The sequence below is a fragment of the Anser brachyrhynchus genome (assembly GCF_964034855.1).
Source record: "Anser brachyrhynchus genome assembly, chromosome: 17".
In the NCBI taxonomy this organism is placed as follows: Eukaryota; Metazoa; Chordata; class Aves; order Anseriformes; family Anatidae; genus Anser; species Anser brachyrhynchus.
In genome coordinates this window covers 14,586,378-14,609,291 of record NC_137710.1, presented here as the reverse complement: position 1 = coordinate 14,609,291, position 22,914 = coordinate 14,586,378, and the positions used below count along the sequence as shown (strand labels likewise).

The 22,914-nt window shown below is 53.5% G+C and overlaps 1 protein-coding gene across 4 annotated transcripts in view; it reads right to left on the bottom strand.

The window, feature by feature from the left end:
* Positions 1–22,914, bottom strand: part of OSBP2 (oxysterol binding protein 2) — a 96,232-nt gene that overhangs the window by 60,829 nt on the left and 12,489 nt on the right. For 3 of the 4 annotated variants that reach the window (XM_080559693.1, XM_080559694.1, XM_080559695.1), the window contains exon 2: positions 9,701–9,909. In XM_080559693.1, the coding sequence (XP_080415819.1) occupies positions 9,701–9,909 (209 nt within the window). Of the gene's footprint in view, positions 1–9,700; positions 9,910–11,358; positions 11,560–22,914 lie in introns of those variants that run through there. The other variant, XM_080559696.1, reaches the window with a different exon arrangement.

The following is a 22,914-nucleotide window of genomic DNA, read 5'->3' as shown; positions in this document are numbered from 1 at the left end:
TAAGTGGTGTTGGGTGCACCTCTGAGAGAGCAGATTTAAGAAGAAAAAAAAAAAACTGCTGGGCAACAGCAGCTGGGAGAGAGGAGTGAGAACCAGCCCTGCAGACACCGAGGCGAGTGCAGGAGGTGCTCCAGGCACACAGCAGCAGTTCCCCCATGGCCTGCAGAGAGGCCCCTGGTGGAGCAGGCTGTCTCCCTGCACCCATGGGTCCCACACGGAGCAGATCTCCACGCTGCAGCCCGTGGAGGAGCCCCCGGTGGAGCAGGTGGATGTGGCCTGGAGGAGGCTGCGGCCCATGGAGAGCCCCCGCAGGAGCAGGCCCCGGGCCGGAGCTGCAGCCCGTGGAGAGGAGCCCACGCAGGAGCAGGGGGGCTGGGGGGAGCTGCCGCCCATGGGGGACCCGTGCTGGAGCAGTTTGCTCCTGGGGGATGGACCCCGTGGTACAGACCTGTTTTGGAGCGGTTCCTGAAGAGCTGCTGCCTGTGGGCAGTCCCCGCAGGCTCAGTTCGGGAAGGACGGCATCCCGTGGGAGGGACCCTGCGTGGAGCAGGGGCAGAGAGGGACCATGAAGGAGCGTCAGGGACAAAGGGGACTGACTGCAGCCCCCACTCCCTTGCACCTCAGGGAGAGAAGGTGGAAGAGGGTGGATGGGGGGAAGGTTTTTTTAGTTTGTTTTCTTTGTTCCTCACTGCTCTAGCGTGTTAGTAATAGGTAATGAATTCCATTCATCTCCCTATGCTGAGTCTGTTTCGCCCGTGATGATATTGTTGAGTGCTCCTTGTCCTTACCTCAACCCTTGAGCCCTCTTCATCATATTTTCTCCCCTTTTCCCTTTGGGAAGGGGGACAGAGAGTGGCTGTGGTGGAGCTCAGCTGCCCAGCAGGGTGAAACCACCACACGTGGGAACTGTGCCATTAACAGCACCGGGAAAGCCCCACGGATGCGATGGGTGCAGAAAAGCCCAGGTGTCAGATTTAAGCATCTCCAGACAACGCTGCTCCAGAGCTGCTCGGGGCACTTGATGCCAGCAGTACCTGCAGCAGAAGGCAGCACCATCACATCCTCCATGGAAAACAAAAAAAGGACCCACGTTTGGAAGAGGCTGCGATGCACCTCACCCGAAGCGTACCAGGAACTAGCGGCTGCTTGCTTCGTTTCTCCCTGCAGCCGCAGGCTCCCCCCAGCCCCTACCAGCTATAAATAAGCGCACAGCCTGCGCTCGGCACGCGCTGTGCTCAGTGAGCTGCTGCTTGTGAACCTACACGGCACGGGTTCGTGAAGGAGCTGCTGTAGGTCCAGGACATCAGCCATCAGGCCTGGAAGTCCAAGGGTAGGTTTAAATCAGAGCTGGGCCCAGCCCAGCAGTACAGCCAGCAAACGAGCGCCCTGGGGATCAGCAAGGAAGCATCCTCGCCGACTTGCGTCCCAGCTGCAGCTGCAAGTTAGCAAAATGACAGACTAAGCTAATATTAGCAAGCACAGCGAATGAAACAGCACATCCCTCCCACTTCTGCCAGCCGCAGAGAAGCAGCTTTCAGAGCGCAGGGAACAGGCTGACGAGCCCAGGCTGCAGCCAGTCTCTGGAAGAGAAGGCAAGCAGCAGGGATGAGCATGAGGGCGGCTTTGCAAGGCCAGAGGCACGCTTTGAAGACCCAGCCTGCACTGAGCTCACACAACAGCCAGGTGTTTCAGCGAGCAGAGCTCCACAGCTCCAGAGGAAACCTGGCTCGGAGCTTCCCCTCAACGCTTCCCATGGGGCCGGCAGCTGGTTCCTGCCAGAGCAGCCCTGGCCATCTCACCACCGCACCAGATGAATTAAAAATCCCAATATTCACAATACCAGCTGCTCTGAAGCCTGTCAACAAGATCTCGGCAGCACAGCTCAGGTTCACAGCTGCCCGGGCTGGCTCGCTGCTCGCGGCTTCACCTGCAGGCGGACACGTTGTAAAACAACCCTGGAATTGTTTGGGCACACGAGCCAAAGGAGCCTGCTTTCCATCCTGCTCTCAGGACACACAGCCACACCAGCCTGGAGGGACAAGTGACACAAGTGACAAGGCAAGCAGTTACACAGAGGTCGCGTGTGCCATAATCAGATGAAAAGGTAGAGGAAATCAAGAACATACGCGGGCACATTCCTCCGGTCTGGCCAGTGCAGCCCCATAGCCTAACACCAGCAGGAGGTCACCAAACCTGCTCTGGGGGCAGAACCGAGCTGCTCTGGGACCCCCGGGCACCAAACCCCACCAAGAAGTCCTCATTCGAACAGACAAAACCCAGCATTAACACCCACTGCCTCTGTTTGTCTGCAGCTCCTGATTAGAAGCAGCCAACAGCGAACAAACCCAAGGCAGAAAGACCAGGCGCTGAATCCCATTCTCCACAGCCAGAAGCCAGCACAACCCGCAGGTGCTTCAGGGGTGTTGGGACTCGTGTGGGAGCAGTTTGGAGCCATCCCAATGGCTGGTTCCGTGCCCACCCACCCGGCTCCTCACCAGCACCAGGGCAGTGGCTCCTTCACGCACAGCAAAACTCCCAAAATGCGTCCGAGCTCCCCGCAGGCAGAGGATGAATCCTGATGGAGGCAAGGGACAGGCAGGAGATGTTTCGAACCTGGGGAAGTGACTACACACCACTCGTCAGTCACCAGGTGAGGTAATTAATCATGAATTAAGGAAGATGCGTGCATACACTTCCTGTTTTATTGATTTCACTTGGCAGTCTTGACAAGTGACCTTGATAAATGCGTTTTTTCTCAAAGTGTGCAAAAATGGTAAAATCAAACAATCAACAAAAAGGCCACTGAGCATTAGACAAAGGAAGTATTTATTTACAAAGAGCTGACAGGTGTGAAACAGTGGAATCAACACTTCCTCAAACCATACACGCACAGCAAGGGGCAGCAGCATTTGTCCAGGGCGCAGGAGAAGAGAGGCCAATAAATACGGAAACGAGAAACACGCACATTTCACAGAAACAAAAATACTGAGCAAAAACTCATGACTTTCCTTTAAGATCACAGTGAAAACAACTTTTTTTCCCTCCCTTACAAAAGATACATTCTGTACATCACAGCATCAGCAAAGCCTCACAGACCCAGAGATCGCTGCGTGGGTCAGGCCAGCATGTGAGCACCTCAAACCCCCACGTCCCAAGCCCTGGACACGAGTGCTTTATGAAACCCACGCCCCGCTCACTGCTCGGCCCAGCCAGGCTCAGTTGGTTTTCTTCTTCCCTAAAGGTTTTCTTAGCACAGCCTCCAGGAGCCCCCAAAGCTCCCAAATGCCATTAGGGAGCACAGGCGGTGCTCCCTGTCACTGCCACGGAGCGCACCTCGCCTGCACACAGCCTACCGAAGTATCAGCTCCTTCAACTGCATTTTTGAAACCCTAAAAAGTATTTTTCAGGCTCACGCTGTCACGTGAAAGCATACCCACAGAGCGCCCAGCAGCACCAGAAGCGAGCACCATCGCTTTGTCACGTTTAAAGGGTGGGGGTCAGCCTTTGCCCCTCCTGCGAAGGGTTTGGTTAATGCTCCCAACATGCAAACTAAATGTAACAGGAGAATTAAAAACAAGTTAATAAAAAAGGGCCTTTCCTAGCTTGTGAACTACAGGAAAATCCTAAAAGATTGCCCCATCTGACGGTGCAGACAGAAGCTCTCTGCTGCTTTAAAACTCGGCTTCATCTGATGCAGTGCGAGCAGGAACTGCAGCCCAAAGCAGGGAAGCAGCTTCCAGCTGTGCAGGTGTCGGGCTGAATCTCAGCTGAACATCCATTTACGGGGATCCAGCAGCTGCAGAAATTCAGCCGACTTGATTAAGGATTTGCCCCCCAGGCCTCACATCCCAAGGTTTGTGAAACCCTGCAGGGTTCTCCTCTGGGATCGGCAGATGCCCTGACTCAGCCCACGCACCGCTCGGGTTGAGAGAAATTCCCCAGGCTGATCAGATCCACTCTGAAAACAACAAAAAAGGGAAATCACTAGGGTTTTTCTTTTTCTTTTTTTTTTTTTTCCTGCCAGTTTTCAATTTCTTAGAACATGCCAATACATGTTCAGGCCACTTACTTTATGCACCCATACTTAAAGTGGGTCAATGCTTCCAAACCCTCTCCATTCAGGGCAATTGCTGGTGGAGCCATCCCTGCAAACGCCCAAGCACGCAGCCTCGGGAGATCCAGAGACACAGCCACCTCCTGTGCACCTCAGCCCCCGAGCCCTACGCGAGGTGCCCATGAGCACGGTGACAGCAAGGGACGGATCCTGCCCTGCACTCATGCCCATGGTGGGGCAGAGGCACCACAAACGAGGAGCCACAGATCCCACCAGAACGCAGCTCCGGACGGACGCCGGGGAGGTGAGGGCTGGGTCGTCTCGGTCCCTCCCCAAAGGTCAGGTTTGAGCAGTGAAGACAAACGGTTAGGAAATCCAGGGCAGCAGCCCAGAGAGCACAGAGGACAGGAGAAGCATGCCCAGAGCCGCCGGAGATGGCTCCGGCAGCTCCCTGGCACCACTGCAAAGCGCGGCCGGCAGAAAGCTTTGTGCCTCGATGCTGGCATCCTCCGAACGCAGCCTGCACCCGACCCGGGATGTCAGGGCCCCAGCTGATAACGAGCATAATTATTTCTAAATGAGCACAGAGGAATGTTATTTCACAGAGAATAAACGTTCCGAAATAAGATCAGCGTTAAGTCTCACAGCTCCATTAGTGACACATCGCAGATCACGCAGGATTACCTCCAGGAACGGACTGAAACCGCCAGCGGGATTAGTCTTTTATGGACGCTGCCGGAAAGACGCAGAGGGCCAACACGGACTTCCCAGAGACTGAAAAATACACATGGAAAACCCCGAGGGCCAAGCACCACTGTGAAGCCCTTACAGAAATCCCACTTGCTGTTTTTGAAAGGGGGAAAAAACTGGCTGAGAGTCTCCAGAGTTCAAAACCCTGATTAGGAGCGATTAAGAGTGGGAAACCCGAGAAAAGAGCTCTGCCTCAGCAGAACTGCCAACCACGCTTCCCGTGGCAGCAGCTCCTGGCAGAGCAAACAGCAGCCGGCAGCGCTGGGAAAATCCAGACCGTGCGGATCAAAAGCTAATTAGAAGAGCAAGGTAAGGGAGAGCTGGCAGTGAGCACCCCTCCCGACACGCGCCCCGCGAGCCGAGGGAGCACAGCACCCACGCAGCCGCGCAGAGGAGCGGGATGGAGCAGCACCCCGAGGAGGAAGGGAAAAGGGAGCGTGTTTGTGAAAGGCACTGACGGAGCTGGGAACAGCCAGCGCTCTTCCAGCGAGCTGGCGTCGGGTGCACGCAGCCAACAACGAGGGCGATTGTCTTGTCACGCCACAGTCGGAGCAGGAACGCGAGGGACAGCCACCGGAGGCAAGGGAGGACGTCAACAACGGGGCGATTCACAGAGCCGGGCAGGGAAGGTTGCAGATGCTTTGCAGCATCACATCCAAGTCAGACCGTCTCTAGCAAGCGAGCCCCTTGCTTGGGAAGAGGGGAAAAAACAGACGAAATTCATCAAGCAACAAGGGCGAGGCTATCACTAGCGCAGTCAGAGGAAAAGCTTTGGAATAGCTAATTATGGACACTTTAATGCTGCAAGGCACCACAGACAGGCTGACTGCAGCACACCAGGAGAGCCACGCGCCAGGAGGCTGCGTGTGACCTGCGCCCCGGTGGGACCGCTGGCCTCCGCGGCAATGCTTTTGTTCTCCAGAGCTGTTCTCCCTTTACTCTGCGCTGCAGCAGAAACCCAGCCCAGAAGCAGAGTAAAAGGCACCACCGGTCACCTCCATCCTCCTCCCCTGCACCACCCCAAGCCACCGGCCAAGGTTTTCTCTTTTTCCTTCATGACGCCCAGCTTTGGTTCTGCCCTGACATCTCCTAAGCCCTGATCTCAGCACAAGGCACTGGGCACCTCCTGGAGAGGTGGGGCAGGTGAGCTGCCTGCGGCACAGACACGAGCACTGACCTACCCGGTTAACTCCTGCGTTTTCAGCACTATGCAGATCAAACACGCCTTTGGTCGGCCCGAACTCTGCACCAGTTTGGGAAGCGAACCCAGGCACAGGAGGGGATTGCACCTTTTCCTCCTATAAACCCCAGAGCAGGGGGTCAAAAGAAGTTATCAGCTCACCTCTCCAAGGAACCAAGCAGCCTGAGTTCATTTTGGAGATGTCAGTGTTTAGGCCACCAGGGACAGATTTCTACCCTTCCCTTGCAGGCTTTTCCGAAGACCTCACATAGCCAAGAAAATAATTCTCAAATATCCACCACTCACAATTTCACAGAATTAATTCCTGTACCTCATAATACCGCCCTAAAACAAAGTGATGTTTTACTACCTCAAAACCCAAGCATCGATCACAGTCATCAACTCTAACTCACGCTCTCCAAGCCACATCGGCAGAGAGAAAACCGAGCATAAGGAAGAGAGAGAAGTTCACCAACCCCTTATAAAGGCAGCTAGAAATAAGAATTTGGGATTTCAATGAAGGCGGCAAGCTGCTCAGCTGTGTCCAGGCCCCTTCTGTCCCAATGTGACGTTATGCGTTTATTTTAATGGAATTAAGTGTGACATTGTAATTGAGAAGAGATATATGACAGCAACTCATCTCTGCTCCCGCTTTCTGCCACTAATCCACGCGGTACTGCTCGTGACACCAGGCAGGCTTCTCATCAGCGAGGATGGACACGGATAGCGAGCTCTCACGTAACATCTGCGAGTACTTGCTCATGTCCCAGCTCGTGCCTCCTTACCAAAATAGTCCAAGCCCTGCACTGGAGAGAGGGGAAACCAGATCCCCTTCAGCTACACCCTGGAAGAAGCAGCAAGGTCTCCCATCTCACGGTTTGGGTGTAGGGTTCGCTATTTCTTAAAAATAGAAACGAAAAGCAGTTCTATGAAAAGAGCACCTCTTCTCAACACACGGCTCAAGCTCACCAACGCTCACATTAAAAATGCTTCTGTGTTAAGTTTACTTCAAGAAAACTACTGGGGAAAAAGGCAGTTTTCATCCGGCAAAACATTCTCCCAGCAGCTGGGCATCTGCAGAGCCGAGCAGCATCACCTGCACCCCGTTACACCGCCAGCAGCAGAAAGCCCTTGGGGGAAGCGGCCGAGCACCGCACGCGTTCCACCTCCTTGTGCCTCGGTGCTGCCGGGGCACGGGAAAGCAGCAAGAGAGCGCTGATTGCTGCAGAAATACAAGGCTGGGAAAGGCGTTGGGGATCACTCAGGGCAAGAGGAACCGACTCAGACGACGACTCCCACGTGAGCAGGCCTGAAGGACCTAAGGGCTCCTTCAGCAAACCCAGAGCCTCGTCCCTCTGCTTGCAAATACGCAGCTCGAGGCTCTGTGCCAGACCCAGCACTCACAGCACGAGAAATTCTACTTTGACTCAAACAGAACTGTCCAACCGAACACACGTCCATTCTCCACCTGAATTACGAGGTCTCTAACTGGGACTAAACATCAACTGGGCGAGCATTCAGCGCAGAGTCATTCCAAGTCCTCAGCTTCAACTCCGCAGCACAAGGACCCGGCGCCCGTTTGCTGGGTTCTGGCCCCCGCCCAGCCCGGGCAGGCCCATCGGTGGCTTTGTTCCCCGCCTCGGCTGCCGGCCTGGATCGCGGCACGGCCCCACCATGCGCTGGGCCGGCACCGCAGCAAGGCAGCCGGGGCATCGGCACCTGCAGGCAGCATCGCCGCCACGCTGCTCCTACCCCGAACCAACGGCCTGAGCTGGCTGAAGTTCGAAAGTCAGCGCATCCGGAGCCTGGAGACAGGGAGGCCGACCTCCCCTGCACGTAAGGTCCTTTGTCAAACCCAGGTCAGCTTTCCCCTACCGGATCAGCAGCGTTCGCATGGCCGGCAGGCAGGAAGCACGCTGCACGATGCCGTGCTCAGCCGGGCAAAACAAGCGCGTCCAGAAATTTCCATCTTCTCCTCAGTCAGCTGCATTCCCCATCAGCATTTACGTACGCTCCAGAGCTGCAGGACTGCGGGACAGAGGGTTCACGATACTTTATGTAATTAAATCTGTAGATGCTGGTGCCACGGAACACAGCGTACTTAAATAATTACGGGAAATGAGTAAATGGCTCACGCACTAATCAACTTCTATATGACCTTGTGGGACAGCTAATTATGCAAAAAGTCAGACCACATGAGTCCAGAACTGGGGGCTCACTCCCTGCAAGCCGAGCCGCTTATGCTCCGGCGCTGTGCTGCTCTGTGTAAAACAGGACGCTAAGCACAGACCGCCCGCCCTGCGCTCAGCAGCCAGCATCCAAAACCACTGTCCCACCAATCCAGAGATGAAAACACTAATGCGCTGCCCTTCTGAAATGCAGTCAAACCAATTTTCTGTTGACTGTGTGTTTTCGTAAGGCGGCAGCATCAGGCAGTGCTGCTCAGACATCCACACAGCCCCGAGCGCCGCTCAGAAGAGCCGTGCCCAGCAGTCGCATCAAGCGCACCGCAACGCCTCGTGGTTTTGGTGAGCACAGGCAGCACTTCCCCTAGGGAAGGAGAGGGTTTCTTCTTGATGCACTGACCCAACCACAGCCTTCCTCAGTGGCAATTCTGGAAGCTAAGCCTCATGCCTCATGAGCACTACCTATGGATGCATATTCACTGCAGTCAATACCACAGAGCAGCATTTATGGATGTCCCGAAGCCCCAGACCCTGATCAGGAGAGCAATGTGCTACAAAAACTCAGAACAAAAGCAACCCCAAGCTGGGCAGCGAGTATCTTACCATACTATGAAGCTATGCTTTCATTTTAAGCAGAATGTAACGAAAGCAGCTGTTCCCTACATCTTCTCTCTTGCATAAGGTTTGATTTCCAGCATTCAAGATAAGAGCAGAGTGGTTTTGTAGGACAAAAGGGGTGGCTGGCTGGCTTTTTAATACGTTCATGGTTTCTGTTTACTGTGATTTGAAGCCATCCTCATTTGTGGAAGAAAACCAAATGTGAATCCCAGAAGAGTTATGAACACAAATATTTCAGAAATATCGTTTGTTAAGCACTTACCAGATCTGTTACACAACAGAGCAGTAAAAACTACGCTCTTGGGAGGAGCACGCATGGGGTTTTGACAGCTTTACATAATGCAGTTGTCCTAAATATACACTAATAAATACCAAACCAGAGCTTAGTGTGTGCAGAGGGCAGACGGGGAATATACACAGGCAACTAGATTTATGCATCATTCATCTAGAGCACTACCCTACACTGGGGGTGAACAGGAGAGACACTGCTCCGGCATTTTGTCATGAATCAGAGCTCCCCAGGGCGCCACTCACCCCTGTGCTTCGTGCCTCCTGCAGCATTCCCCATCCACACTGACCACCCCAGTCTCCATGAGAAAGGCACACACATCCTACCTTCCAGAATCAGCGCTGTAACTTCACTTTCACTTGCTCTCCCCAATTTACAGTCATTACCCAGGAGCCTTAAAGATTGGCTTAAGGCTGCATGACCAGATGAGAAGACGTTCGGCGCACGCAGTATTGCTTAAAACCCTTTGCGACTCTTTGGGAAACAGACAGCTATTTTTAATTGCATCTGAAACGGTATCTGCTAGGGTTTCTGCACGATTTAGCAAGCACAGAAGGGCTGGGTTTACAGGGAGGTTTTAAGAAGGATCCAGCTGCACATTTGCACGCTGAGCCGCACTCTACCTGACTGGTTGTTCCTCATGCGGATAGCTTTCGCCTTGGCCAGCTCCAGCGCCGTGACCCAGCGCTGCCTCTCCACCTCCGAGTTGGCCTTCAGGTGGTACGTCCTTCCCCCGTTGGAGAGCACGATGTTACACGAGTCCTCTGTGTCGATGTGGGCCGTCGACAGGTTGATGGTTCCACGGCACGTGTGGGCCATCTCCGCCTGCGTCCTGCACAGGAACAGAGGACAAGGAAGCGTAAATCCCTCCGCACCCACCCTCCCCGGGATGGCCACCGACACTCCCGTGGGCCCCGACCCGCACACCACCAGGGCATTTCTCATCTCGTTTGCATTGCTGCTCTTCTCTCCCCCTGCTACCCCACCTCTATTACTCTCCAGTTTCCATACCTCTCCCTTCAATCATTCTCTTTTGTCCAAGTTTGATAAGATCTTGCATGCAAAGATCTTCATTTGTAAAGCAAATGAGCATGGCATAATTCCTCCAGGGCTGTTAAAACACCTTTACTGCTGGCAAAATTGCTGCACACTTCAGCAGGTTTAATCAGCGCCAAGAGCAGGCGGCTATTCTGGAGCCGAACTTTCCAAACAATCAACCCTCGCTGTACCCCCGCTTAGCCAAGCAAGGAGAAATGGGTGTGCTGCTACTACGGCACCTAATTCTCAGGGAGCAGTTCACAAAGCAGCTGCAAGAAGATGGAGCTCCAGGTTAGGACAAACCTTTCTTCGGATCATTATCCGGGGACCAGGCTTTTCGTTCAACCCACCCTGCAGCAGGCATAGCCCACGGCTGCTTACAGCAGCATCCCCAGGCTCGATGTGAAGGGGCAGAGCCCCTACGCCAAGGACAGCAGTGCAGAAAGCATCCCCATCCTGCCCTGCAGTTCTGCTGGTCCGAAGCAGAGACAAGGGCAGAGACGCAGCAGGTCCCTGCAGATCGATGGCTCCCTGCTGCTTGTGAGAGCCGCCCCTCTGGCCTGGATGAATGAGTATTTCCAGAGCTTCAGTCGGCTCCTCGGGGGCTTTTTGCTTTACCAAAGCTGAAAGCATCACATCACTCATCTTGCAGTCGTTTCGCTCTTTGCCCTTGCCAGCTCCCCCTGCCCAGCCACCCGGCGGATCCCAGGCACCGGCTGGGTGTTGCCCTCCTGCCCAGAGACGCTTTGGCTTGCGGAGCACGAAAGCTGTGCAGGAACAGCACACAAACCGAGAGCCAGCGCTTCAAACGCTACCTGGCATGTTTTCAGAAGCACCTAAAGGCACTTCTTTTTTTTTTTTTAAGCAAAGACTAGATGTATCAAAGGCACTTGGGTACAAAGACAAATGCCTAATGTAGTCCTGAAGCTGCCTCTCCACCCACTGCTGCACTTACAGACACCTAAAATAGCTCAGCAAGAGCTCAGCCCCTGAGCCCCACAGCCCTCCCAGCACCCAGCCCAGGCACAGCGGTGCTGGCAGCACCCCACGCAGCCCACCCCCGGCACACAGCCCACCCCCACGGGGCCGCCTGCTCTCCAGCCGGGGCTGCGGATGCCGTAACCCCCATCCCTCCAGCCCCTCGCACAGCCTGGAGCAGCCGAAAGCCAGATCTGCGGGCAGGAGGAAATCAGAGGGTCTCCTTTGACCCTCATTGCATCTCCTCCATCTTTTACCACCCTACCGTTTCGTCCCATCCTGCCCAGCTCTGCCCCAGGAAGTGCTGTGCTCTGCCCCAGCACAAGTTAATCTTGCCCAGCGCGTTCACCACAGAGGTGAACCAGATCCTATGACGTTTCTTAAAAACCCTCAGTCTCCCCAGGTCCAGGGGATCACGCTGGAGAAAGAGATGGGAGCAGAGCAACGCTGTCATGGGATGAATCAGCCTCACATTTTCCTCAATGGCCCTGCCCTGAATCATTTCCAGAGTCCTGTCTCCAGCTCTTTTCCTGACACGAAGACCTGTTGGAATTAGACAGATGTCAGATAATAATTAGATGGATTTTTCTAATATTTCAGCAAAATACATTACTGCACAGTTGCTCACTGAACTGCAGTACCAGGAGGAATCAAGGGTATTTGTAGGAATTTCTTTCAGCCACTAATGGCTCCTTTATTTCCCCCCAAACCAGCAGCACAGTCCTTACTAAGGAATGTTCTCAAAGTTTGTCATCATTAGCTTTAACTCCTGAAGACAGGGGCCTGTTAGAAATACCCGGGGGTATTTGCTGATCAGAAGCTACTGAGCGCATCATGCAGCCTTCAACAAAGGCATCACCACTCTGGGAAGACGCTCACTCGGACAGCAAGACACGAAACCACCAGGCTTAGTGGCAGGACTGGAGAGAGCCTCAGCACACAAAGCTCAGCCCCAGCGTTTCACAGAACAGCCTGCATCAGCCAGCGTCCGCATCTCCCCTCCGCTGTTCTTCTCTGAGGTGTCTTAACCCAGCTGTTTTGTCCTGGAACCACAGCCCCCCGCGGCACAGCCCTCCCAGAAGGGTTGGTTCATCCTCACCTGGATTTAAGGTGCCCCAGCTGGGCAGACGCCTGTGCTGCTCCTTACGGGGCAATGCCAAGTCTCTCCTTCTGATCCTGATCCTCCTCCATATGCAGAATCTCACTCATCTTTACTCAACTTCATCCAGCTTCACAGCACGGTTTGGGTTGGAAGGGACCTTAAAGCTCACCTAATTCACGTTTGATCAGGGCATTTCTAGATATTCCCTTCTTCCTCCACTAATGACTTCCCTCCATCTCCCTCGCAGCTGCCCAGCCCCTCTCAACCCCCGGGCCACTCGTGACACCCACATAAATGCACTCAAGTCCAACGGCCATCACTGCCCGTAGCTTTTCTATCACTTTACATCAAGTCGCATCTTTACAGCTGGCAGAGCTGAACAAGCCATCAACTGCTGAGCATCAGGAATTTTTACTAAGGCACACGAACCGGCTCGTACCGACAGCGTGGCACGCACAAGACCATGCCCGCCAGCGCCAGGAGCATCTCCCCGTGTCCCCAAAGAGCTCAGAGCAGTTTGGCAGCTGCTTCCTTCTCCACGCCACATCACACAGGCAGGGGTACAGCGAGCTGCCCCGGAGAGACCACGAGCACCAACCTCAGTGCTGGTGGCATGCTACGCGGAAGGCCGGACATCTGCCGGCTGTTGTAGCTGAGCAGGAGCTCAAGGGCCCCGCTACACCAGCTACACTGCTCTGAGGGCTCTTACCTGCTCGGCCCCAACACCGTTCTGCAGGAAGGAGTTAACCTGGCACCATGTCCAAGCTCGAGGTGCAGCCATGGAAAAGCCTCTGGGCGCCTCCTAAGGTTGCGGTTGTTCAGAGCAGCACCACCGGGAAAGTTCGAACCCAGTGACCACGGCGTGGTGACGCTTGTTTGTGGAGGAGTGAATTTGGCTCCAAATTAAACCAAGCACTGATGTTCATTCCCAGAGTCACCCACCTCACGATGCGGCACGTACTGGCATGGTCCCAGGAGGGATTGCTTTTCACTTTCGGCAAGCTGCTAAAATGATTTTCTCTTACACAGAAAACAAAGGTCTCCAAGGTGACTTTGCTAAATCGATTTAGTCACATAAAAACAGCCCTGCTCTCCCACCCAAGAAAACTGCTTCTGTATAGGACTTTGCTCTTCAAGCTACTTCTCAGTGCAAATCTGCATGGGAAATCAATTCCCATCACTCAGCACCCACACGCAAGGCAGGCACCTGACCCAGCTCCGAGCCAACAAGCCATTTCCTCTGTCCGCAAGCAGGAGAGTAAGAGGTGCCCTTCAGAAGCACTCCTGTTCAGCTGGATCTGCTTATTCACCACCAGCAGCTCAACTATTGCATAACGTGATCCAGGCAGATTTTCTGATTCTCGACTTTCTGCAATAATCTGAGAGCTGCGCATATGGGAGAACACGTGGGCAGGCTGCAAAAAGCTGCCCAGGGGTTAAGTGTGGGCACGGACCGCGCAGAGGTGACTGCTGCTGGGTGTCTGGGATTTTCTGCTGCTCCCTCACAAAGCTAATTACTGGATTCACCTGCAGAGATGTGAAATTACAGCTGTGCAGGGAGGTAGGGCAGATGGCTGCCTGGCGGAGTCCACGCGGGGCGAGAGGCACTGGAACCGGACCACCACGGTACAAACCACCTCGGCGAGGTCCCCGCGCGTGCTCAGCCCCCTCGTGCCCAGCCAGGGACACGACTCCTTCCGTCCCGCGGCGCCCAGTGGCACGGACAGCATTGTCCCGTTACAATTCGTACCCTGAAACGAGGCAGCACCAAAGCATTCACCTTCGTTTTCTCCACGGCACACAGAACATGGGAATCAAAATGTAAGATTAGTGTCATTACTCAGGCACCCTACCCACAAGCACAGCAATTTGCAGAATGCTGCATTTTGCAAAAACCTTAACAACCAGAAGATGTTTGAAAACATTATTTGCATCATCTTCTGGTTGTTAAAACATTATTTGCATCATTTCTCTCTTTATTTACAGAAGCCACTTAAATACCATAGAATATCCCGAGTTGGAAGGGACCCATAAGGATCATCAAGTCCAACTCCTGGCACCGCACAACACCACAAATTTAATACCACAAATTTAAATATATGGAGCTTGACAACTTAACTCTTTCAGCTATTTAGGAAGGCCTTCACTATGAAACTCCCAGGGTCTGATCTTTAGCATCCTACTGCCTGACAGATGAGCTACATGGCGCGATGTAATAGGAACAGCAAGCCGCCGCTTTTACGGACCCGCTTTCCAGTTCTGGAGGAATACTTGAGCTGCACATTCCCGCTTTGCAGTGACTGAAAGGAATCTTATAAAGGAATTTCGTTGTTTTATGGCAAGAGCTCAGAAGATGGGTTTATCAACAGAGCAAAGACAAATAGGTAAGAAAAGTAGACAGCAAGTTTTTCATCTACTAGCTCCACAGTTCGGGTTTCTGTGATATCACAGCTTCCTATACAACAGCCAAAGACTTTGCTTCAAAAGCTGGCAAGATGCTGCTCATATGGGCTTTGTAACCACGGCTGTGTGGCTCCGCTGGAAGTTAATAGGACGCAGCAAGTGGTGCACAGCACCAGGCCGTGCTCTGCCCCCAGGTACTACTTGATTAAAGCGAGCGAGGACGACGGATGCTTGGGGGCTAAGCTGCTTCGTGACAGGGCGATCAGCTACTGCCCTTTGAAATTCAACCTTTCCCGAAACCGAGCAAGGCACGCTGGTTTGGGAAAGGGTACGGGACTGCCCCTGCTACCCACGCTGCACATGCGTGCCAGTGGCATTAAAACAGCTTCCCAGGGAGTTACGGATAGGGGTAAATACCAGGGGGTGTCCTAACTACAAGCACACGTACCAGCGCACGGGGCTTCTGCACCTCTGCATCGTTACGTGACCAACTGCGAGACATCTGCGGAACTGCACTGCTAAAACCTCCCCTCCGCCAGCAAGGCTGAGCACCATTTCTGAGCAGTCTCGCCTCTCCCAGAGCTCCACTTCTCCTTTTCTCCCAGCTCAGACGGCATCAGAGACCTTCGGCGGGGAGCCAGGGCTGCTCAACACAGCGCATGCTCGCTGTCCAAGCGGCCGGCGGTGTTTCAGCTTTCAGCCCGAGCTACAGAGGGGAAGTCGGGAACAGCAGCTCAGCCCGGCGCCGAGGTCAGGGTTACATCCGCAGCCCCGGCAGTTCGAAAGCTTTTTGGGTTCAGCTGGGCTACGTGGGTACAACACATGTAGGGACCTCGTTATGTTACGTTCAGCCTCATGAGGGTGCTGAAAATGCTCTAGCTAGCAAGTTAGGACTTCTTTAAACTGGATTATCCACAAGAAAAAGAGCGAGATGCTACACAAACATTGACCTGAGGCTTATTCCCTAAGCTGGAAGGGCCAATACTGCCTGCTCACATCCTGCCACTATTGCTCCGTATCACTGGGCACCTTCACAGAAAAATCCAAACACAAATTAAGTTATGCCTGTGGTAACAGCATCTGCAACATGCTCCCTCTCTTCTCCTGGAGATTTTTCTTCTATAACTTCAAAATCACTGCTTGCTGTGAGCCTGAGAGCCAGCACACCCGACTCTACATCCTAAATGCCGAATTCCCATTTCATCGCTCTTACAGCTTTCTGGTGAAAACGTCAGTCTCTGCAGGGCTCGCATCCATCCCAGTCCCAAGGACGGCGGGCACCCCCTGCGCCAGCCTCACAGAAGCACGAGGTGACCGTCACGTAACGAACGGCGCCCTTGCCTTTCCTACCCACGCGTATCCTCCACGCTGGGGTTTCGCTCCCTGCGGTTACATCACAAGCGCAGTTCGGGCACGCACACCGGAGGCTGCATCCGCACCACGCACCGCAGCAAGCAGCAGCCCTGCCGACAGCCTGCGGCACCCACGCGGGCGCCGGACTGCTCGCCAGGCTATCGCCCTGTTTCGGGGGCAGCTTTGTTGCTGCTTACCAGCTGGGAAGTATTTTCCGATTTGGAAGCGTTTACACGGACACGAGGTCTCCCAGGGCATGCAGGGCGCAGTTCACACGGGGGCTGAACAACCATGACCAAAGAGATTTTGAGGCGACGCAGTGAGGAGACCACCGCAAATCAAGGCAGCTCATTTTTTAAATAGAGTTCACGTCTTGGCAGGTTTCTCACTATTTAACCCACGCAGACCTTGATTTTCAGCATGAAAGCCTGCAGCGGGCTGAACCATTTCTGCCATCAGGACAGAAATCTGCAGAAGAAATGCGATTACTCCAGCGCAGTGGTTGCAAGACAGCCCTGCAGCCACTGGGTCTCCTTCCTCCAGCACTTGCATGAGACTTTTTGGCAGATGGCCCGCGGTTACACAAAGATGAGAAACTTTGCTGTCTCCAGGATATTGCCAGCATCCATCAGCTTTTGAAAGCAGAAAATGAAAAATGAAAAAAAAAAAACCACTTCCACAGGGAACTATGAAACTTCAGCACGTACTCGGAAACAACTTCCCAAGCAGAAATGAAAATCAGGCCACCAACCGTATTTATCTTAACAGCTAAGGACAAAATCAGAGCTCACCAAGCTGAGCCTTGGCCCAGCCTTGGGCTGGCATTTTGTCCATCCACCTTTCCTTCCTGACAGGCAAGCGGAGCAGCCTACGAAAGGGATCAACTTCTTACACACTCTGACTTTGCCCCCAAGAAAACCAGCTGGGCAGATGACCCTGGTGTGCTTCCCCTGAAAAGAAGTGAGAACATCTGGGTGTGAAAGCCCCCATGGAGAAGCCCGTATCAAATAAAAATAAAAATAAAAACAATATTAAAGGCTCAAGGGCTGGTGACACTAATCCTTGAATCTGGGAACAACACGAGCAAAGCTTCCCCTGCGAGCGAGGAGCTTTCTGTGCCATCACCAGGGTCGGGACCGTGCAGCCGAGCAGAGCACAGGCCAAGCTGGTGATGGCTGCTCGTGACGCGAGAGGAGAAGGATTGAGCAGGAGCGCTTTCCAAAAGGCATTTAGTGTTTGAGCCATTTATTCATAAATCTGTCCCCCTTCTCAAAGTCCAGCCTGCGGATGGAGGGATGGGAACTAACCCACAGGAAGAGCCAAGACTTGGGCTAAAATTTGCTTCGGAAGACGCCTTTCTTGTTTAATTGCCTGGATAAAAAGCCACACGCACAAGATCCTGCTTCCAATATTAACCCAAAAATATTTTTGGGTGAAGAATTTTCTGAGGTGTTTTTTACGGGGGAAATACTTTACATAAACATTTTTTTCTGGTTGAAAATAAGGTAGTGGGATGCACTGCCACCAAAATATTTACCCATGGCCTGAAGAAATCGGTACGTTAACTACAGGGAGAGGGGAACGCTGCACAGAAGGACCTGCAAGAAGCATTCCCTGCGCTGAGCCCGCCGATTGCCACCGTCCCTCCCGAGTGTTTCAGGACAGCGCCAGCATTTAGCAGAGGCCATGCAGACCTCGCACGCTAGCATTCGGACAACAAACAGATTATTTCATTTCCATTAACCTTGCACACAACCTGCAGACCATTCTCCGTGGCCAAAGCAGAGATGTTAGAAAACGAGAGGGGTCAATCTCGTTACACAAGGGGCAGTCTCCCCTCTGCCTTTCCTTTCCCCTTTACATCACAGCCCGGAGACACGCCGATGTTCAGACAAACCACATCAGCAGCCAATGCCCCTGTAAGAGAGAGAAACTGGAAAGGCCTCATCAGCCACGCCACTGACTCAGATTAAAACCCACCTATTTTTCCTACAGCGCCTTTCACAGATGAAGTTGAGAGCAGTTTGATTTTAACGTTGCCCTGCTAATTTATTCAACTCGCCACCCCATCGTGCTGGAAGATTAACACGACTTTACCTAAGTCAAGGGCTCTGCAGCCCCAGAGAAACCCTCACACCAGCCGCAGAGCTGGGAAATGCCCTTCGGAGCGAGCTGCAGAGGCTGCTGCCGGCAGAGCCGAGAGCGAGCAGCGGGACGGGAAGGAGCAGCAGCGGCACCGCAGCAGCCAGGGAGGGGGAAGCCGCGTGGATTCGTGCCCTGCCCGCCGTATGAGCGGCGTGCAGAAACGCTACCAGCCGACCGGAGGTGACGCTGAGGAATCGCCACGGTCCACAGGGGTATAATGAGGCCGATCCCGTTCTTCATCGCGGATAGAAATTTCTCTTGGGGGGGCAGCAGAGAAGGAAACCGGGCGCTCCCGCTGTGCTGTGCCGGGCAGGGACCGAGGCTGGACGCTGCAGGCGGTGGCCACGTGGGGCAGGTCGAGCTCTCCGGTCCTCCAGCGCTGACCTGACCCGAGGGTCCACCAGCAGAGCCTGCAGACCCCTCCGCGAAGCAGGCAGCAGGCAGCACGCCCTCTGCAACTGTCAGACAGGAGGAGGAAACCCGCTGGCTCTGCTGGACAGCCAGAGCCGCCCCCGGGGCCAGCAGCAGCAGCATTTTCAGCGCAGATGAAGCAGACACAACCACCGCCGACACACACAGCTTCTAACGCCCCCCATCGCACCCCGAGTGTGGGGCATTTTACCCATCCACTTGCATTTTGCACATCCTTTTTTTCCAGGGAGCGGGTGGCTGTAAAGCTAGTAAAACGTCTGCCTTCCCTTTGATGTTCGAGGAATCCCAAAAAGCAGTTTAAAACTGCCTTCGTTCTGAGGCCTAAAGTTTCCACGCGTCGAGTCTGAGGATACAAGCACAGACACCAAACCTCTTGGGATTTTTACCCTCCTCGGTACAAGGAAGAAGGATTTTTTAATGACAACTTAATTCCAGGGCACAAATGGCCAGGAGAAAGCAGGCGCGTGCCGCAGGAGGTGCTTTCCCCAGCTCGCAGAGCGAGCAACGCGCACGTTCAACACATTACGAGCTTGTTCAGCACATCTCGTACAAACCGCAAGCTCCACATGACAAACAGCTGAGATTTTTTTCCTTCCTTCCTTTTCCTTTTCACTAAACCTACCAAGTCGCAAACAAAACCCAAACAAGCATATGGCAAGTGTCGTACTGAGATTTCTGCACAAAGATTCAATTTGCTTCTATTTACAGGCCGATTAATCTGCAACTGGCTGCAGTCAGGATGGGTACAGATTAGTGACAATCAGATTTAAGGAGAAAAAGAAAAAAAACAGGCTGTTCTCCCAGCGCTGTCGTGTCAAAGCTTTCGGTCACAGCCACCAGCAAGCCAGGAGAGCCGCGCTGAAGGGGTCGGATCCGCACGACACGACTCCAAACCTCTGCTTTGAGCGGGGGCTGCAGGAGAAGTGATCTGGCTGGCACCTGCTTCCTCCAAATCCTCTGCAAGGAAACACCTGGAGGAATTTCTCTCTGCTTTGCATCGTTTACAAGCAGAAGCCGTGTCTCCTTGTGGCATCTTCCTCACGAAAACAAAACACACGAGAGAGCTCACAGAGGCGATCTGTCACCACGACGGTCTCAGCACAGCTCCGGCGCAGGACGAGGCCCCGCGCTCAGCGCCGAGGCCACGCGTCGCAGAGGCTGAGGGCAGAACCGCCCAGGCACATCTCGCGTGGGTCGGCACTGCCCACGTTCACAGCGAGCCTGGGAAGAGTCGTGGCTGGTGACACAGATTTAATAGATGGTGAGGACAAGAGAGCTGATGACACCGCCAAGCTGAAAAGCCTCTGAAGATACCCAGGTTTCCGCCGCTCCCCTCTTTCTCCAAGGGACACGCAGCACAAACATAGCTGAGCAGGGTACCCGGAGCACAGCGCCTCCTCTTCGCTGAGAAGGCAAAGTGCAAAGACGAGTACAGAAACGCACGCCTTAATAAGCGCTTTTACCACTACCATCAGAAGTACCTCAGAACGCCAGGCTGTGCCCCTGCTCCCTTCCAGCACAAAACCCTTCCCCCAGGAGATGCTCTGCTCCCCCCGGGGAAGCTCCCACAAGCAAGGCTTCCACCCCGAATTAAAGGATGCCCTAGAAGTGATCTGTTCGGGTGCACATTGTTCAGAACTAGCTTTTATAACACATTTATCCCTCTCTGGTGGGCACAGCACACATCTTCTGCCGGGAAACCTCAGCAGTGGCCAGTGAGATAAAAAGAATTCGCAAGCCATCACTCAGAGAACAGCAAGCGCAAAACTGGTCTGAGAAAGGAGACTTTGCACTGGGTTTTTTGATGAAAAATGAAAAAATAAGACTTAAAAAAAAAAACAAACCAGCAAATCCACAAGCAGGCAACAGATGCACTTGGGTTAGCAGTGAGCATCCTCACTCCTCCCACCAGCCGAGCAGGGAGGCCAGTGGCTCTGGGGCAGGCTGCTCGCCAGGGCGCAGGCACTTAAATCTACTTCCCCCCCACCAACAAATGCCGTAAAACTTTAAGTCTTTTAAGACCAAGCACTGGAAAAGATTTGTCCACAGCCCGTGTGATCGCTGCGTGTTTACAGAAACCCGAGCACTCGCGTTTATCACCACGCAGGCAGAGCCTCGAAGCAGGGAGCGCCGCGTGCCGCCGCCACGCGTGGTGCTCAGCGCTGCACAGGGGGCTGAGCACCACGGCGGGCAGCACGGGGTTCGTCCCACGAGCTGCCCAGGGTGGGGATCACGCTGCTGGGGAAGGCTCAGCAGCGAGGGCGCACGGCGTCCGCTCCTGCACCGCCCTGGTGAGCGCTGCCTAAAGCTCGCCTTACCCCCAAGCAGAGCTGCTGTAGCGACCGCTGCAACCCGAGCTGGGGTAGCTCACAAATAGCACGGCCTGTAAAAAATAAAAAAAAAAATAAATAAAAAGGGCCTGTATGGTTTTCAGAGAACGTGCACAGCAAGGTTTTAGATCTTAGGATTTTAAATCCTCCTCCACCTGAGCAAGGGCTCCGAGATCACCTTTGGTTATGGTGCAGGCATATGGCATTGCTGATTTCCTCCCCTGCAGGCTCTCCCCAGGCTACAGGTAGCCCAGCTGTATTGCTAAAGACTGGTTTAGGAACGTGTTCTGGTAACCACAACGGGTGCGCGTGCCAGGCACAGCCCACACTGCGGCTCGGCAGGGACTAGAGCAGCTCCACAAAAATCACAGCTTTCAGAGAGCGCTGCTAGAAAGCACAACGGCCTCTTCCGAAAATGCCAAAGTACCACAGTTTACTGTTTTCATTACTTCCTAAGTAAAAATGCTGAAGATCTAGAGCAGAAGCAAGGCTCAGGGGTAGCACTGCTACTGAGTTTATTCTCTCAGTTAAAATTTATGGAAGGTCTGGTCTGGATCCCATCATCTGGGCAGGAGTTAGTTTACACTGAGAACTGGAAGAGACACAAATTACATGTCTGGTGGCTCATTTCTAAGCAAGAAAGAACAAATTACCATACACAAGGTTAATTTGACAAATTGCACAGAAACTCTGACATAAATGGAACACAGCAGACACAAGCCCGAGGCAGCAATTGTGCCTGTTATAGCCTCTGCCTTCAAGTTTCCACTGGCCTTTCAGCCCCTGGAAATTGTGTTAAACGATCAGAATAAAGACCAGCCACAGTCATCTCCTGTTTGCATTTTCTAGGCGCTATGTCCAAGAACTTAAGAGTGCACAGCGCAGGCAATATTAAGACAAATTTTATTCTATCCTTATCCCACTGATGCGCATTCACAACAGTCAGGCTGTAAAGATGCCCTGTGTCAGGGCGTGCCCTCACCAGTCCTTCTCAGATCAAAGGTGGAGAGAAGCGCTCATTCCAGGAACGCCTCCTCTGCTGCAGGCAGCTGCCTGCAAGCTCCAGTCAACGCTGATGCTCTCGGTACTGAACAAATTTTCTTCGGAAGTGCTGTGCATGAATTATGGCCCGTGACCTCGAACACTGAAGACCACTTTGAAGTCATCCTTTCTCTTTTTGCCAGCTTTCAAACGGTGCCAAAGTTCCAGCACAGTTTCTTTCTGCATGAGCTATTTCTTACAGATACTTCAGGAGAGTGGAACCGGGTGCACAACCCACACGGTTTTGATTAAAGGCAAAGCTAAAAGGTTGCATTTAAAGCTGAACCACCCCACCTGACCCGACCGCCGCCGCTCAGCACTTGGCCACAAGCTGGCCCGCTGCAGGTTTATTTGCCGCGCAGCGCAAGACCACGGCTCGTTTCCAGGTGCGCACCCAGCACAGATTTCAAGCGTGTGCCTGCATCTCCCTGCTGACGGGACGCGCAGCTGCTTCTCCCAGCAAATCCTCGGGGTCGCCAACAGCCAGAGCTTCCTGCGCCCACCCAGGGAACGTATTCCTGGACCAAGCTGCGTTCAGATCTGTAAGCAGCATACCCTGCTTTCAGCAGCAGTTACCCGTTCCTTGCAGAGAACAGAGCAGCATGCACAGCTGCCTGCCTTCCGCTGCCTCTGAGCAGCTGGCGTAAAACCGCTACCCAAGCCTGAGCAGAAGAAGGGTGCACAAACTGGGGAGCTGAGACATACACAGGTTACTTCCATGATCTCCATCACGACCTCTATAAAATGATCGGATTTACAGGCCCACCCCATTATCCTTTGGGGACACGCTCCTGAGAAGTGCAGAGGACAGCAATTCAATGAACAGCATTTTTTTTTTCATAAGGACTGATGAAACAGAAACAGAAAATGCAAGCAAGAACGTAAACCATGCCTGCAATTTAAGTACCCGAGGCAGTGTAACACTACACAAGATCCTTCCCGTTCCTTATGACACTACCCAAAAAATAAAACATCTTGACAGCTGGCTTTTCAGCCGCTAGAGATGCCAAGGGCT